Source organism: Neovison vison, chromosome 5, assembly GCF_020171115.1.
Source record: "Neovison vison isolate M4711 chromosome 5, ASM_NN_V1, whole genome shotgun sequence".
NCBI classification, from domain to species: Eukaryota; Metazoa; Chordata; class Mammalia; order Carnivora; family Mustelidae; genus Neogale; species Neogale vison.
In genome coordinates this window covers 30,596,732-30,615,610 of record NC_058095.1, presented here as the reverse complement: position 1 = coordinate 30,615,610, position 18,879 = coordinate 30,596,732, and the positions used below count along the sequence as shown (strand labels likewise).

The 18,879-nt window shown below is 37.0% G+C and overlaps 1 protein-coding gene across 2 annotated transcripts in view; it reads right to left on the bottom strand.

The window, feature by feature from the left end:
- Positions 1 to 3,216: 3,216 nt before the first annotated feature.
- ATAD5 (ATPase family AAA domain containing 5) overlaps positions 3,217 to 18,879 on the bottom strand; it is a 49,983-nt gene continuing 34,320 nt past the window's right edge. The window contains exons 15-23 of one of the 2 annotated variants that reach the window (XM_044248365.1): positions 17,618 to 17,791; positions 17,207 to 17,340; positions 16,221 to 16,314; positions 15,016 to 15,080; positions 9,594 to 9,774; positions 6,874 to 7,055; positions 5,292 to 6,151; positions 4,473 to 4,631; positions 3,217 to 4,369 (exon numbers count right to left, since the gene is read on the bottom strand). In XM_044248365.1, coding sequence (XP_044104300.1) covers positions 4,291 to 4,369; positions 4,473 to 4,631; positions 5,292 to 6,151; positions 6,874 to 7,055; positions 9,594 to 9,774; positions 15,016 to 15,080; positions 16,221 to 16,314; positions 17,207 to 17,340; positions 17,618 to 17,791 — 1,928 coding nt within the window. In that variant the 3' untranslated portion in view covers positions 3,217 to 4,290. The remainder of the gene's footprint in view (positions 4,370 to 4,472; positions 4,632 to 5,291; positions 6,152 to 6,873; positions 7,056 to 9,593; positions 9,775 to 15,015; positions 15,081 to 16,220; positions 16,315 to 17,206; positions 17,341 to 17,617; positions 17,792 to 18,879) is intronic. The other variant, XM_044248366.1, reaches the window with a different exon arrangement.

Sequence of the window (18,879 nt, the reverse complement as noted above, 5' to 3'; positions counted from 1 at the left end):
TCTCTGCTCAGCGGGGAGCCTGCTTCCCTCTCTCTCTCTCTCTCTGCCTGCCTCTCCATCTACTTGTGATTTCTCTCTGTCAAATAAATAAATAAAATCTTTAAAAAAAAAAAAAATCTTCGGAGATTCTGTGCCTTTTGGGTGTAAGGGTTAAATAGTAAGATGCCCCCTAAACAGCCAAAGCAAGAACGCTGAAAAGCAGATTCCATCCCATACCAATGGTCTGCATCATTCTGTTATTAGTAGAGAGTACTGATTTTTTTGGGGTGGTGCTCATTATGGGAATAACGCTAAATATAATCAAGAACACAACTTATGAAATCATCTTAATTCTGTAAGTAGCATGTGGTTTGATGTATTGCTTTCAAAGGGTGATTTTCATCAGTTCAGTTTTATCAGCCCAGAACAAAGAAGGTTTGTCTAATACATTCTTTCCCCCCCCCCACTTTGAAATATTTTACTTGGACAGAACATCTTTTTTTTTTTAAGACTTTGCTCATTTACTTGACAGAGCAGAGAGAGAGATCACAAATAGGCAGAGAGGCAGACAGAGAGAGTGGGGGAAGCAGGCTCCCTGTTGAGCAGAGAGCCCAATGTGGGGCTCGCCCAAGACAGAGGCTTAACCTACTGAGCTACCCAGGCGCCCCTGGACAGACCATCTTTTTAAAAAAGATTTATTTGAGAGAGAGAGAATGAGTATGTGGGGGCAAGGATACAGAGGGAGATGGAAGAGAGAATCCCAAGCAGACTCCATGCAGAGGGCACCTGGGTGGCTCATTGGGTTAAGCTGCTGCCTTTGGCTCAGGTCATGATCTCAGGGTCCTGGGATCGAGTCCCGCATCGGGCTCTCTGCTCAGCAGGGAGCCTGCTTCCCTCTCTCTCTCTCTGCCTGCCTCTCCATCTACTTGTGATTTCTCTCTGTCAAATAAATAAAATCTTTAAAAAAAAAAAAAAAAAAAAGACTCCATGCAGAGCTCCAAGCCTGTTGCTGTGCTCCATCCCAAGATGCTGAGATCATGACCTGAGCTGAAATCAAGGATCAGGTGCTTAACCGACTGCACCACCCAGGTACCCCTAAATAGGCCACCTTTTGAGAAAAGTAGCACGTAATTTTTTCACATCTCACATTTTCCAGTATTACATTTGCCTCAGTTCAGGCCCTCATTATATCTTAGCAGTCCTGAACCCAAGTGTATGATGTCAAAGCTTTACGTCCTTTAATCTACAGAGTGAAATATGTTTGTTAGAAAAACTTTTGAATAATCCAATCTGTGAAATAAGGGGGGGTAGGAGGTTGGGTGAGCCTGGTGGTGGGTATTAAGGAGGATACATACTGCATGGAGCACTGGGTGTGGTGCATAAACAATGAATCTTGGAACACTGAAAAATTAAAAAAAAAAAAAAGTGAAATAAGTAGAAGTCCTTTCTTCCAGCACTTCCCATCTCCCTAGGGATGCAGCCTAGACTTATTGCCATTCACTTGGAAATCTCTACGTTTACATACATGATTGTACGCAAACATCTTTACCTTGGATATGTTAGGTATCTCAAACTATCTCAAATAATCCTCTTTCTTTCAAATTGCCTCCTTTGCCATTGTTCTATAATTTGATAAATAGCTTCACCAACCATCCAGTGGTTCATGCCAGATATGTGGCATTCTACCTCCCACATATTTCTGGAAATAGCTTTAAAGTGAAAAATGTGTTCATTGTAGACATTTATAGGATAAGTACTGAATAAGCCATCAGAATTTGCTTACTTTTTAAAAGATTTTATTTATTTATTTGACAGAGATCACAAGTAGGCAGAGAGGCAGACAGAGAGAGAGAGAGAGAGAGAGAAGCAGGCTCCCTGCTGAGCAGAGAGCCCGATGCGGGACTCGATTCCAGGACTCTGGGATGATGACCAGAGCTGAAGGCAGAGGCTTAACCCACTGAGCCACTCAGGCGCCCCCAGAATTTGCTTACTTTATCTTAAAAGTGAATTTAAATCTTACAGGATTTTATCACCTTTAAGAATTCATAATTTTGGGGTCGTCAGGGTGGCACAGTTCGTTAAACATCTGACTTGGTTTTAGCTCATGATCTCGTGATCTCAGGGTTGTGAGACTGAGCCCCACTTTGGACTCTGCGCTCAGGGTGGAATCTGCTTGAGATTCTCTCTCCCTCTCTCTACCCCTCCAGCTTGTGCGCTCTTTCTCTCAAATAAACCTTTGGGGCACCTGGGTGGCTCAGTTGGTTAAACATCTGCCTTTGGTTCAGGTCATGATCCTGGGATTGAGCCCCAGGTCTCCCTCTCCTGATGCCCCTGCTCATGTTCTCTTTCTCTGTCAAATAAATTAAAAAAAAAAAAAAAAAATCCCCCGCCAAATGATGCTAAACCTACAAGAAAATCTTTTTTTTTTTTTTAAGATTTTATTTATTTATTTAACAGACAGAGGTCACAAGTAAGCAGAGAGGCAGGCAGAGAGAGAGAGAGGAGAAAGCAGGCTCCCCGCTGAGCAGAGAGCCCGATCCCAGGACCCCTGAGATTATGACCCGAGCCGAAGGCAGACGCTTTAACCCACTGAGCCACCCAGGTGCCCCATCTACAAGAAAATCTTAAATGTGTCCCTATTAAGGAAGAAAATATCCCCATTGTTTCTTGATTTTTGATCTTCTTAAATAAAATTCTAAAGTTAGTTTATTTTACTCTATTACCAGAATTTTCTTTTTTCTTTTTAAAGATTTTATTTATTTATTTGACAGAGAGAAATCACAAGGAGATGGAGAGGCAGGCAGGCAGAGAGAGAGAGAGGGAAGCAGGCTCCCTGCTCAGCAGAGAGCCCGATGCGGGACTCGATCCCAGGACCCTGAGATCATGACCTGAGCCGAAGGCAGCGGCTTAACCCACTGAGGCACCCAGGCACCCTATTACCAGAATTTTCTAATGATAAAACCAAATTAATAGGTAAGTGCTCTGCAAATAGTGAATGCTAGTATGCAATAGAAGAAAATCCATATACTTAAAAAAAAAACACCCACAGAACTTCAGATCTATTCTTTTGTACTAGGACAAATCCTATAAGATACAGCCTGTATCCAAACCTATAAAATATCCATATTTACCCAGATAACTACATCTGGACCACCTATTTAAACATTGCATTAAGTCTTTTAGCTTTTACCTTTAATTAAATCAATATACTATCAACAAAAAAGTAGACTGAACAAATAAGAGGTAAAAACATATCTTTATACACATTTGTAAACAGATACACATTAATATTTTCCATCTGTACAAAATTAGGATCCTTACCTTTGAGATAAATATGTAACTCGCCAGATAAAGTAACTTAACTGAATTCAAGGCTAATACATATATAAATACTTGAAATTATTTTCAGATATACCTGATTATATGATTGCAAAAATGATTTTAAGTGAAATGTGGGATTTTAAAATCTTGTAATTAAAAAATACATAGTTTCTCCAAAAAACAACCTTAAGTGGAAATGACTATGATGTAGAAAGTCCATCGAAGAATCCTCTTTTCTTACAATTTTAATGAATAGCAGTTTGTCCAAAATAGATATATTAACATCATTAATATCTTTATGAAATAAAACATCACTGATATAAAAATATAAGAAAAATGTACAAGGCAAATGATGTGAGTTGGCAAAATATACAAAATATCACATATGTATGGTTGCTAAAAATATCTATGAAAACGACAATTCATAATCTTGTTTCCACTTTGTAAACATTCAATGATTCAGTGGCAAAATACACTGGAGGAATACACTAAAAATAAATTTATCTAGAAGATGGTACTTTTTGAAAAATGAAGCATAATTTCTTACCTAGGAAGTTTTTACATAATTTTGTACTGTAGGAACTTGATTACCACCTGGATGATTCATATATACAACTTGTCAGAGTACTGACGGGTGGGTGGGAGGGAGGTGGATTAAAGGTAACAGGAAAGAGAAAAATTATGGATTAATTTAATAATGAAACATGTTTAGAAATATAGTGAATTCTACTTTCTAGAAACAACTCACTCACATGCAAAATACAACAAAGCTAACTCAAATAATACAAAAAATTTCAGAAAAAAAAATACCACCACAATCATAAATACAATTTGGAACTCAAATTTTTTCATTTTAAATATTTGAACACAAAAAAATATACAAACAGTCCGTTTTAAATGTACATTAAGAAAAATTCTTCCATGAAAATCAATATAAAATGCATTTTGAGGAACATAATAATCTGTACAAGGCATTATTAATATCAAATATTAAGGGAAGTCAGCTGCCAAAGTGTTCACAGTCTCTTTCGAAATGTTAAGATGAATACCTTCAAGATAGTGTAGGAACCTGTCAAAATTACAAGGAGAAATTCAAATTTAACCATCAGATGAGAATATTTATTAATCTTGAAATAGCTGTCTATAGTGTTATTTATATAGAGCTTTTTTACCTTCTTTTACTTTTTCCTTGTTCTTTTAGCTTCTCAGTTCTACAAATGTTCCGAAGAGCTGGCAAGTACTCAGTTATACTAGCTTGTCTGTTACCCAGGTTCAGAAGGGATCGGCTAGAAAATAAACTTTTAATGACTGCTATCCTCTTCCAGGCACTGCTGTAAATGAAAAGTAGTTCATTACTTTGGATTTTTACTGTCCAAGAGAAATGCAACAGTCCTGATCACAACCAGCTACTGGTTTCTGCTTCTTTTTGCTTCTGGTCTAGATGAGATCAACCAGGGTAACTTCCTATATTACTTTCAACGTATCACTCTCATACCAAAAAGAACCTAGAATGGCTACCTGCTCTCTGCCCCAGCAAATCGAAACTCCATTCCCTGTCATTCGGGAGTCTTCTAATCTCTCTCATTTTTCTTCCCAGCAATCAGGCTGGTCTCCCTGTCTTATTAGAAGGTAGACTATTGGGACGCCTGGGTGGCGCAGTTGGTTGGACGACTGCCTTCGGCTCAGGGCGTGATCCTGGAGTCCCGGGATCGAGTCCCACATCGGGCTCCCAGCTCCATGGGGAGTCTGCTTCGCTCTCTGACCTTCTCCTCGCTCATTCTCTCTCTCACTGTCTCTCTCTCAAATAAATAAATAAAATCTTTAAAAAAAAAAAAAAAATAGAAGGTAGACTATTAATATTAAGGGTTTACCATATCGATAGAGCCCAGCACTTCAAAATTAGTAAAAAGAAACTAACAGTTTCCTCTTTATCATTTATTCTTTTTTTAATCATTTATTATTGAAAAATCAAAAGTAAAAGGAAGACTTACTCTACATTAGCCACCGACTGACTGAAGTATACATTGCTGCGCTTCTGTGGAACATGAAGAGTAAGCTCCTTTGTTGGATCTCTTCCTGATTTCTTGCAAGAATTCAAGGTTTCCAGTGCTTTTGAAATAGTAGACGAACACTTAGTAAAGCTGAGAGCTTCTACAGCTGCCTTTAATTCTCCAGAGCTCCGAGAAATCCATCCATCACTGGTTTCCAGACTAAACTCATCACAGAGTCCACTTTTCACATTTGTCCAACTGAAGTCATTTTGACCAAATTCCTTTTGATCTCCTACATCAGTTAAAACGGCATCTAAATAGGACATGTTATCCAGGAACTCAGTGAGTGAATTTAAACACTGAGAAACAAGGGCAGAACGTTTCTTTTCTGCCGGTGTTTTAGGTGGACAAGGAACAGATTTCGTGTTAGACTCTACACATTGGTTCAGTTTCTTTGTCTCTGAATTGCTTTCTTTATCTCTCACTTTGCTTTCTTCTGAATTTGAGGAGGAAGATGCAGGGGAAAGGCTAAGAAATTCATTAGAGAAAGTCAATTCAGTGTCAAATAAGTCACTATCATCTAGAGTTACTATCTTTTTCTTTTTCTTCTTTTTTTGTGTCTTTTTCAATGGTTTCTCTTCTTCAGAATGTTTCCAAGCAAGACATTTCATATTTTTTGTTGCTGCACTGGTGTCCACACTTACTGATGAACCATAATAGTCTTCTGTTTCTGGAATGATATTAACAGGCAGTGGTAGAATGAACTCAAGATTACTATATAAGAAATCAACTTTCTGCATTCGGAATTCTGTAAGAAGCTGGATGAACTGATGCCATTCTTCCTTTGTTCTGATTTTGTGCTGAAAAACAATTTTGAATGAAGAAGTGTTATAACAGAACACAGTCTGAACATTTTTCTACCTATATGAATACAGTGGCATCCTTATTCTATCTGAAAAGTAATGAGTTGCTATCCTCTCATAATTTTACTAATCTGTACTCCTTAAATTCATCAGAATAGTTTTGAGTCTATAAAATAGATTTAGACTACTAATATTTGAAGAATTAAATTTTTAAAAAAGATTTTATTTATCTATTTATTTGACAGAGATCACAAGTAGGCAGAGAGGCAGGCAGAGAGAGGAAGGGAAGCAGGCTCCTCGCTGAGCAGAGAGCCCGATGCGAGGCTTGATCCCAGGATGCTGGCTGGGATCACCACCTGAGCCAAAGGCAGAGGCTTTAACCCAATGAGCCACCCAGGTGCCCCAAGAATTAAATTTTCTAATAGTTTATACCCCAATTCAATAGTGAGAACCTCATTTATTTAAAAACTACTTTTCTGAAAATTGTCTTTTTAATCTGAAATCTTTCTAAATTCTAGTCTAAATCCTGTAATATGCATTTAGAGCACTGTCTATGCACCATTTGTCAAAGTAGTACAGTATGTTAAAATCAGAAATCTAAAGCCTATAAAAATTATAGGCAAATTTAAGTTAACCTTAAGATTCAAAAGATAGGAATGAGTGTTAGGAAGATAAAAAGGAATAAATATTTAATATCCCACATTAGATACTGAAAATACCTTTAGAAATGAAAATAAATCTTCAGATGGGGAAAAAATGTTCTTAAGGCCAAACAAAGTCTCAACACAGCCAGTATCACATTTGGGAAGGTCTGTAGGACTCCTTTTAGTATTTTTAGCTTTATTTTTGGAATCAGGGCCATCTTCAGAGCAAACAAGTTGAATGTTTCTGCCATTTCCTCCTACAAAATTAAAAAAAAAAAAAACCACAAAACCCTTAGCCATCTATATTTTTAATTAATTGAGGCAAACAATTATTTAAGATCTAAGATCCTTTGGAATCTTTGAGACCTATACTCACATTTTGTTCTTCTCCACCTATGTATTTAATTCATAAAAAGTACAACAAAACACTATTTTTAGCATACAGGGGGTAAGAGGGGTGGTGGTAGGCTTACAAAACAATCCAAAAGAAAAAAGTGCAAAGGACTATGAACAGACAAGTTATAGAAGAAATACAAATATCTAATAAACTCATAAAAAGATGTGCAATTTCAGTAGTGATCATGGAAATGCAAAAAAAAAAAAAAAGATACCATTCACTTTTCACCTTTTAAATTGGCAAAAGTAAAACAACTTGGTAACCTAGTTTTCTCAGAGGTATATATTAAAAAGTCACCACAAACTATTCATGGGAACATATATCAGGACAATCATCTTTGGTGGGGGCAACCTGACAATACCTGTTGGAATGTAAAAATGTATTCCAGCCTTTGGCCCAGCAACAATACTTCTAGAATTCTCTCCAGATATGCTCACAGATATGCTCAAGGATATGTGTCTATACATTCACTGCATATTTTAATGACAAACTGACAATAACTTCAATTTCCTCTAATAAGTAATGGTTAATAAATTATGTCACATCCATTACCTACTACGGAATAGCATATAGCTGGGGAAAAGAGAGGGATATGTACCCCTCTGTACATACCAACAAAAAATTCTCAAGTAAAAAACAGCAAACTGATTAACAGTATATATAATATTGGTTAATTCTGCTAAATAAATGGGTAGCGATATTTGTACATGCATAGGTAAAGTTCTCACAGTGGCTAACTTTAAGAAGTATGGAAGATCTTTTACTTTCTATTTTATATACATCTGCACTATTTCAATTTCCATTGAAGGAGTACTTACCCGTGTTTTTTAGGAAAGACAGAAATAAAATGCATATAAAATCTTTAAGAAAAGAAAGAATGCTGTACCTAATTATTATCTTTTAAAGTTTCTGGTATAGCATTATAACTGTTGCAGTATGGCAATAGTTACTAATTTGTTTTGTGGTTTTTTCTATAAAGATTTTATTTATTTATTTGATAGAGATCACATGTAGGTGGAGAGAGAGAAGGGGAAGCAGGCTCCCACTGAGCAGAGAGCCTGATGGAGGGCTTGATCCCAGGACCCTGGAATTATGACCTGAGTTGAAGGCAGAGGCTTTAACCCACCAAGCCACCCAGGTGCCCCTAATTTATTTTTTCTTTTTTTTTTTTAAATATTTTTAAAAATTTGTTTGTTCTAAAAGAATATTTACCATGTCTTATTTATCATATTTACTTCTAAGAAACAGTTAAAGGCATAAGCTCACACTGAATTAAATATATACATTTGCTACTTTGAAAAATATATTAAAATTCTGAAATGATCAAAGAGGAAAAAAAATTGACAGGGGATTAATATTACAGAACTTCACCTTGGTTTTATTTAAATATTTGTGTATTTCCCAGAGCAGGATCTGTAACTACAGAACTGTGACTATGGAGCATGAAAACCACAAACTATCAACTTCTTCAGGAAAGGAACCATGTCTTATTCATGTAAACGCAAGACCTGGCATGGAGAAAGCCCTCAATAAATGTTTGTGACTTCAATTAGGTAACAATGACTAAAGATGATAAGAAATAAAACATTTCTGGAATGATAAATTCTTATGAAAAATAGATTTATAGACCACTGAAGAAGCTAAAAGAGAACTCACAGTCATATAAAAATAATTTATATATATGGAAAGGTCACCAGTGTTTTTTTAATAAGTAAAAAAAAGAAAGCTAGTTGCTAAATAACCGTACTCTAATTGTTTGTAAGAAACTGATTAAAAGGCAACTGAGTGGCTCAGTCAGTTAAGCGTCTGAGCCCTGATTTTGGCTCAGGTAGGGCTCCACAGTCAGTACAGAGTCTGCTTGAGATTCTCTCTCCCTTTCCCTCTGCTCCTCCTGCTTCTGCACACATACTCACTCTCTAAAATAAATAAAATCTTAAAAAATTAAAAAGAGGGGCGCCTGGGTGGCTCAGTGTGTTAGAGGCTCTGCCTTCAGCTCATGTCATGATCCCAGAGTCCTGGGATAGAGCCCTGCATCGGGTTCTCTGCTCGACAGGGAGCCTGCTTCTTCCTTTTCTCTCTGCCTGCCTCTCTGCCTACTTGTGATCTCTGTCTGTCAAATAAATAAATAAAATCTTTAAAAGAAAAAAAAAATTTTTTAAATAAAAAGAAAATATGCTAATAAATTTAAAAGTAACAATTTGTTCCATGTTCAGTTTAATTCTACCCACACTTCATGTTTATAAAATTTTCACCAACAAAGTTGACATACATATATTTTCAAGATTAACACAATACCTGGATGCTCAAAATTTTGAAAATCTTTCAGAGATTTTGGTACAGCATGTACTGTAATGTAGGGTCCTACTGTAGAAATTTCTTTTATAACAGATCAACTTACGACAAAGGGATAATGGCCTTTCTTCTAAAAATCCACCTCCACTTCTAATCCAGAATTGTAAGTAAAGGATACTTTTTCTGATATCACAAGCATTTGTAGTTAACAATGTTATAAAGTCTTTCACATTAGTTCTAAAGTTCTCAGCCAAGCAGATCATCTGTAGGTAGCTGGCAACATTTAGCTGAGAAAAAGAGAAACAGAGAGAAAGAAAAAAGAAACATGGTGAATGGCAGAATTAACAGAAATAGGTGAGTAATACACATTTAAAAGTAGGACAAATTTCACTAAAATTCACACTATCTTAGCTCTTGAGAATGAAACTGATCTGGAAGAATAAAATGAATATACTTTCCAAATTAAAAATATTTTATATAACCTTATTTCAGTAACTATATACAGTCTAAAACATAAAGGAAACTTTTATGGGAGATTTTCTATAAACCCTGAAGGCAATTTTATTAAACCTTGAGAAATTCCCTTAGTATTAAATAATGGTACAACTTGATGGAATATTTTACAGCCATTAAAACTATAAATATGGGGGCGCGTGGGTGGCTCAGTGGGTTAAGCCACTGCCTTCGGCTCAGGTCATGATCTCAGGATCCTGGGATCGAGTCCCGCATCGGGCTCCCTGCTCAGCAGGGAGCCTGCTTCCTCCTCTCTCTCTGCCTGCCTCTCTGCCTATTTGTGATCTCTCTCTGTCAAATAAATAAATAAAAAATATTAAAAAAAAAACTATAAATATGAATACTATAATAATACTGATAGTTTTTAAATACAAGAGTTAGAAAATTCTATCAATACATGTACAAATGCATAAATGTAAATAAACAAGAAACACTAGGGGAAAAAAACCAAAAAGCAAAACTCATGTGATTTTTTTTAAAGATTTTATTTATTTATTTGAAAGAGAGAGAGAAAAGCTAGAGAGAAAGAAAGCATAAGCAGGGGGAGAGGTAGAGGGAGAGAGGGAGAATCAGGCTCCCCTTGGAACAGGGAGCCCGATGCAGGACTCTGTCCCAGGACTTTGGGATCATGACCTGAGCCGAAGGCAGAGGCTTAACCAACTGAGCCACCCAGGTGCCCCCAAATTTTCATTTTATTTGATGTTCCATCAGTATTGCTATGATTTTTTTTTTGCAAAACAACAAAACATATATTCTCTTCCCACTGTTTATGGAAAGCTTCTTACCTGGAAAAGCTAAAACAAATAAAATTACATTTACATTTTATAGATTTTATAAGACCACTAGCATTTTTACCTTAAAGAAGACAATTTTAAAAATTATTTCTCCTATTAAATCTCTGACCTCATTCTATGTACATATATTACTCGCATACTTCTGGGACTTCTGCTTCACAAACTAGGAATTCTGCTTTCAATAATGAACTACCTACTATCAGACAAACCCTGCCATTAGTAATAATGATAAACTCTATCACCAACTACAAATAAATATAAAAAGCAAATGATTTGAAGGGACAAGAGAGTAACCAAAAGCAGAAGATAACTGAAGGGAAAATCAACAATTAGACAAAAGAAAATGGCCCTGGGTGAATCCCCACCCCCATCTCATTCCTTCTAAATTGATTTCTGACTTAGGGCAGGATGCAGCAGCAGTAGCTAAAACTCGACAGAAACTCAGCGTTACGGGCTTGAACCAGAGGACAGTTTGGGATGCTGGCAGTAGTTGGAAAGGGAGAGGGGATGTCTGTTAAAGTAGGGAAACAGATTCTAGCTAAAGAAGACTGCAAATCCCTGGCTGACACCTGAACTTCACATGTGTGCGCCTGTCCCAAAGCAGGCAGCTAAAACTAAAAGAACTGGGCAGAAATTTTAGCTGCTACATGCTACAGGAGAGTATTTATTCAGAGGAAGAGAACCGAATCCAGAGTTTCTACAACATATCACTCGCAAAGTACAGGATAAAACTCTAAACTCTAAAACTACTACACATACAAAGAAGCAGAAAAAGTAACTAACTCCTCAGAGACAATCAATAGATTTAATCACAAAGTGAAGAAGATGGGAGACAAACCACAAGACACTCTTAATCTCAGGAAACAAACTGAGGGTTGCTGGAGGGAAGGGGGAAGGGGGCATAGGGTGGTTGGGTCATGGACACTGGGGGGGTATGTGTTGTGGTGAGCGCTGTGTATTGTGTTAGACTGATGAATCACAAGCCTGTACTCCTGAAACAAATAAGACATTATATGTTAATAATTTAAAAAAAGGAAAAAAAGATGGCAAAGATGTTGAAATTAGCAGAATTTTAAAACAGCTAGTAAAAGTATGCTTAAAGAAAACATGCTCATAATGAATAAGAAAGTCCAGCAGAAAAGTAGAAGCCATAAAAAGAAGGAAACAGGGGCGCCTGGGTGGTTCAGTTGTCAAGCATCTGCCTTTGGCTCAGGTCATGGTCCTCCCTGCTCAGTGGGGAGCTGCTTCTCCTTCTCCCTCTGACATTCCCTCCATTTGTGCTCTCTGGCTCTAACTTTCTGTCAAATAAATTTTAAAAATCTTAAAAAAAAAAGAAAAAAAGGGAACAGCAAATGCAAAGCTAGAAATCACAGTATCAGAATAGAAATTTTACCGGATAAGCCTCAGAAGAAAGGAGGTGGCAGGAAAAAAGTGTCAGTTAAATTTGAAGATTAATCAGTATAAATGATCAAACCAAAAGTACAAACAGAAAAAAGTTGGGAGGGGGGGAACAGCATGCCTCCGCGGCCCCTGAGACAATGTAAAATGTCTAACATACTTGTAATTAAACTCCCAAGAGCTAAAGAGAAAATGGGTATGAAATAAATTTGAAAAACTAAGTATAAAAATGTCCCTCATTGAAGGAATGACATGTATTTACAGATTGTAGATATCCAAGAACCACAAACAGGATAGACATGAAGAAAAGTAACACCTAGGCACATCACAAGCAATTGCTGAAAACTCAAGTTAGGGGTGTCTAGGTGGCTCAGTCGGTTGAGCCCTTGACTCAGGTCGTGATCACGGGGTCCTAGGATCGAGCCCCACATTGGGCTCCCTGCTCAGCAAGGTGACTGTTTCTCCCTCTACCCCTCCCCCCTGTTTGTGCTCCCTCTTTGTCATGCTGTCTTAAATAAATAAATGAAATATTAAAAGAAGAAAGAAAACTGGGGTGCCTGGGTGGCTCAGTGGGTTAAAGCCTCTGCCTTTGGCTCAGGTCATAGTCTCACGGTCCCGGGATCCAGCCAGCATCAGGCTCTCTGCTCAGCAGGGAGCCTCTTTCCTCCTTTCTCTCTGCCTGCTTCTCTACTTGTGATTTCCGTCTGTCAAATAAATAAAATCTTAAAAAATATATATATTAAAAAAAAAAAAAAGAAAACTAAAGTTAAAGTTAAAGAGAATATCTTGAAGGTAACCAGAAAATAATGACATATTACCCAGGAGGGGAAAACAAAAAGGTGACATAATCAGAAATACCACTGACCAAAAGAAAAAGGAATGACATCTTTAAAGTACCGACTCAGGGCGCCTGGCTGGCTCAGTTGGTAGAGCATGTGATTCGTGATCTCTGAGTGCTGAGTTCAAGCCCCATGAAGGGTGTGCAGCCTACTTAAAAAAAAAGTACTGATGGAAAAACTGAGAACCCCAATTTTTTTTTTTAAAGATTTTATTTATTTATTTGACAGAGAAAGATCACAAGTAGGCAGAAAGGCAGGCAGAGAGAGAGAGGGAAGCAGGCTCCCTGTTGAGCAGAGAGCCCAATGAGGGGCTTGATCCCAGGACCCTGAGATCATGACCCGAGCCCAAGGCAGTGGCTTAACTCACTGAGTCACCCAGGTACCCTGAGAACCCAGATTTCTATACCAAGGGAAAATACTCTTTGAAAATGAAGTTAAAATAAAGACATTTTCAAGTAAATGAAACCTAATATAATCTACTGCCAGCAGACTAGCTCTATAAAAATTGTTAATGAAATTCTTCAGGCTGAAGAGAAACAAAATCTAAGAGAAAGATCTTCAGGAGGGAATGAAGTCTATTAGAAATTGTAAGTATATAGGTAAACATACAAGTCAACTTTTTATTCTCCTGATTACCTTCAAACATACACAGCTGGCTAAAGCAAAAAAGCAGAGCATTATATTGGGGAGTTTATAATGTGTAAATGTAAAACATTTGAAAACTAAAGCATATGAGATAGAGGGATGGCAAGTAGACTGATATCTTCAAAAGGTTCTTAGATTTTCTATAAATTAGTGTAATACTAACACTACACTATGAAAAACTGAGGCACATTGGTGGCTCTCAGTCAGCTGGGCGTCTACCTTCGGCTCAGGTCATGGACTTGGGGTCCTGGGATCGAGTCCTACGTCAGGCTCACTGTTCCGCAGGAAGTCTGCTTCTCCCTCTGCCTCCCACCCCCCAGCTCATGCTGTTTTTCTTTCAAATAAAGAAAATCTTTAGGGGCGCTTGGGTGGTTCAGTGGGTTAAAGCCTCTGCCTTCAGCTTGGGTCATGATCCCAGGGTCCTGGGATTGAGCCGTGCATCGGGCTCTCTGCTCTGCGGGGAGCCTGCTTCCTCCTCTCTCTCTCTCTCTCTCTCTCTGCCTGCCTCTCTGCCTACCTGCGATCTCTGTCTGTCAAATAAATTTAAAAAAGAAAAAAAAAAATATTAAAAAAAATACACTATGAAAAACTAAGAATGCATATTATTTCTGAAAAAACTACTAAAATCTATGTCCTAATCCATTTCTTTTCTTTTCTTTTTTTTTTTTTAAAGATTTTATTTATTTATTTGACAGACAGAGATCACAAGTAGGCAGAGAGACAGGCAGAGAGAGAGAGGAGGAAGCAGGCACCCTGCTGAGCAGAGAGCCCGATGCGGGGCTCGATCCCAGGATCCTGGGATCATGACCTGAGCCGAAGGCAGAGGCTTTAATCCACTGAGCCACCCAGGCGCCCCTGTCCTAATCCATTTCAAATGGCCTAGAAACCAACCACCAACATCCTCCATAAATGTAGACATGAAAGTCCCCAACAATATATGAGCAAATCAAATCCAGAACTACAAAAAGACATAACACATCATGACCATATTATCCTAAGAATGCAGGACTGCTCTGACATTCAAAAATCAACTAATATCATTTGCCATATTAATAGAATTAAAAAGATGAACTAGATGATTGCTTCAAAGGTAGAAAGTATTTGACAAAATTCAACACCATTGACAATAAAAACACAACTAACTGATGAAAATCTATGAAAATCAGCTAATATCACGCTTGCTGATAAAAGAGTGCCTACTTTAGCCCCAAATTCAGAAACAAGGCAGAGATGTTCACGTTTAACTATTTAACAGTGTACTGAAGGTTTGCTGGCACTATCACATTAAACTACCTTTTATAGAGTTGTGACATGATTTATGATCAGAATGAAAACTTACAAGCGAAGGAGTAGTGAAATTAATTTCTTCAAAACAGCCATCAAACATTAAACTAAATGTTGGATCTAGAGGAAAAAGAATTTTTAAAAAAACCATTAAGACTACTCAATTCATTTTTCCAGTTACTTTTTCTATGAAAATATTCTTTATTTCATGGGTAATGAAAATATCATGTAAATTATAAATCATTAAAGGAAATTAATTTCTGTCTTGACCTAAAGCAACTTGTGATCTTTAATTAAAATATCATGTACCCTTTGAGTAACATGATTTCTATCAATATTTTTAGAGTACAATCACTAACAGTCAAATGAGCCATTAATTTGTAAGTGGAGTCTAACATAAACACATTTTCCTACAGAAATCCACAGCGGAGATACACTACTGAATACGTGCAATGAAAAAATATTAGAAAAAAGTGTTATAATTCAGTGTTTATAATGAAACAAACCTGTATGAGTCTTAAAATTGAACATTGAATGGGAATTATTAGGAAGGTGGACCAACTCCAGGGGCAACCAGCTGGCTCAATCAGTGAAGTGTGTGATTTTTGATCTTGGGGTCATGGGTTCAAGCCCCAAATTGGGTGTAGAGATTACTTAAAAATAAAATCTTAGGGAAAAAAAAAAAAAAAAAAGAAAGTGGACCAATTCCATTAGGCTGGCTATGGCTTACTTTGACAAAATATGCAATAATTCATATGGAAATGTTCTCAGGGAATAAGGAATGGCTAAGTTCAATATTAAGGCACTGCAGAAAAAGTTTTTTATGGGCTCCATAAAAAGTTCTGACCAGTGAGTAACATTTGGTGATCCAATTATAAGTATGAAGAAGGGGCATAGAGAAGGCTCTGTTATCACCCCTACCAAAACACCTTTCCTGGATAAAATTTCTTTACCTGCATTCTACGCTATTGTTGGCATCCTAAATATCTAATACTCTACACAGTGATTCAAAATAGTATCCAGTTCCACACCACTGCTATTCACAAGGTAATAGAGTAATTTTATAATTACTCAAGGTTGTGGATCGATAGCAAATTTAAAGAATTCTTCACTTAAAAAATGATCTAGGAGCCTCCAAATTTTAGGGAAAAAGACTTAATTTACTAGCAGACTTTTAAAGGAATATTTTTAACTAAAATGAGCAGCTTTCTCAAAATATTTAAACCAAAAGTAATTAGTTGCAAAATCACTGTTACTTACCACTAGTAGTAAGAATCACAGGTCTCTTAGTTGTTGCCATGAATGTTTTGATTGCATTCAAAAACCCAGCATCTTCTTCAAAAATGACATCAACCTAAGAGCCATTTATGACAATAATACTGTATTGAGTAACAATACATTTACTGGATATGTTACATATACATAATAGATATAGTATATGTCTGTTAGAGACAAAATTTATGAATTCATGAAATTTATGAACAGTATGATTCAGAAAGCTTAAAATATTTTGAACTATTGAAAGTTAAAAAAAATTACCAAATATTAAACCAAAAAAATGGAGTCACCTATAATTGGACAAGTATGAGTCAGAATAATTTCTATAATCACTGAACAATAATTAATAATCCTGAATTGCATTAATCATCTTTTTATTTATTTATTTATTTATTTGAGAGAGAGAGAGACAGTGAGAGAGAGCACGAGCGAGGAGAAGGTCAGAGAGCGAAGCAGACTCCCCATGGAGCTGGGAGCCTGATGTGGGACTCGATCCCGGGACTCCAGGATCACGCCCTGAGCCGGAGGCAGTCGTTTAACCAACTGCACCACCCAGGCGTCCCTGCATTAATCATCTTTCTGAAAAAATCTATGGTTGAGAGTTTCACTCACTTTAAATTCAAACAGATTACACTGGGGTACCTGGGTGGCTCAGTCAGTTAAACACTGGACTCTTGATTTCCATTCAGGTCATGAACTTAGGGTCCTGAGATCAAGCCTCACATCTGACTCCACACTCAGGATGAAGTCTGCTTGAGATTCTCTCTCTCCCTCTGTCCCTCCCCTCACTCATGCACACACACGCACGCTCTCTAAATAAATAAAATCTTAAAAAAAGTTTTTAAACATTTAAACAGATACAAGCATTCCCAACTTTCTTGGCTATTTTACAATACTTTATAGTAACACATATAATAACCCTTAGGTTAAGTTCTTATTATGAGATAAATATATGCCCATGAGCCTACCTCCTCAAAAAGAATGAGAGATGTTGCATTTTTCCTGTTGGGTTCCTCAGCTCCAAATTCTTTGACATTTGACTTGGTTGTGTTTGCAGATTTAGTCTGAGTAATTGGTTTTTGTTCACAAGAATTTTTTATTCCTGCATAAATAAAATATTAGTATTTTAGATAAAATCAACTTTTAATAGAACACTGGATGCTTCTGCGGAATAAACTCAAACTGAAACCCCCGATCAAAAATTAAACAAGGGGGAAAAAACTGAAACAAAATATCAAAACTCTTATATGTAGGACCTTCAGTATAGCTGAGGTTTAACAAATAGCAACAGAAACTCAGGAAATATGATAAAATTTTTATGTATCAGGGTCATTAGTATTAAAAATTGTCATATACATTTTGTACATTTAATGCCTTACCTTTATTATTTTCCAGAAGTACTACTTCTTCATTATTTTTTGGCTTGGAAGACACTTTAAAATAATTTGCCAAAGTTTTAGGTGGAAGTGTTCGTTTTGGTATGTTAGTTTGTGGTGACGGTGGAGGAAGTTTCCTTGGCGATGTAAGAACTTTCTTAGGGGAGCTTAATTTTTCTGCCAAAAACAAATTTACTGAAGGATGAGTATTCTAAAAGTTAAACGGATGGTAAGACTGAGTTATTCACAGTCTATACTTTACTCTTATCAGCTAAAAATTAATATAGAAGTTTCCTTTCATTCTCATATTCAAATACTGTATACAAATAGTACTGTACTGTTACAGTTATTCTATTATCAGAGAAGGTAAAGCCAGTCATTTGGAAAAGACATTCTTTTCCAAAGAAACATACATTCTTGAAGCAAAGAATGTTCAGAATCCCTCCATTCACTTTCTCTCCATGGGCTGGAGTTCAGAAGAGGCTGGAGGAAATGTGATAATGGTACATACGGAGAACATTACAGAACACTGTTATCCAACTTCAGGTTAGCTCTATAGTAAATGGATACTGCAAGCAGAGAATACGTTTTTCTAGAGATGTAGTGAAGGACAGATAGAAGTTCTACAGTCCCAAGCATTTATTCCAGAGCATGTCCTTTACTCCCCTCTAAGTGCTCTGATTCAGTCTTCACATGTTCAAATTCTGTTTGTTATTTTTTATACCCCATTTCCACAGATCTTATTATATCCTTTGTATATTATAGGTGTTTGAAAACTGAGTTTGCCACTTGCAACGACATGGACAGGATAGATTACTCAGAAGGATTTTGCTAAGTAATGGGACAAAATTAGTCCTAAACTAAATGCTGCTATCGCGTCCCCTAATACAGCATAACAGCCCGAAAACAATCAAACTTAGAGAAAAAATTGGTCATGGTAACACAGACAATATAAAAGTCCAGCTTCTAGAAATAAAAACTACAATGTGTGAAATACAAAATACATTAGATGGCAAGGACAGCATACCACATGCTGCAGAAAATATTTGTGAACTTCGATAGTTAGAAACTATCCAAGTGAGGAACAAGAAAACTGCAAACCTGAACAATCATCGAGCTGAGACAGCTTAGCAGCATTATTCAGAATAGAATGTGGTGGGCGCCTGGGTGGCTCAGTGGGTTAAGCCTCTGCCTTCCACTCCGGTCATGATCTCAGGATCCTGGGATCAAGCCCCGCATCAGGTTCTCGGCTCAGCGGGGAGCCT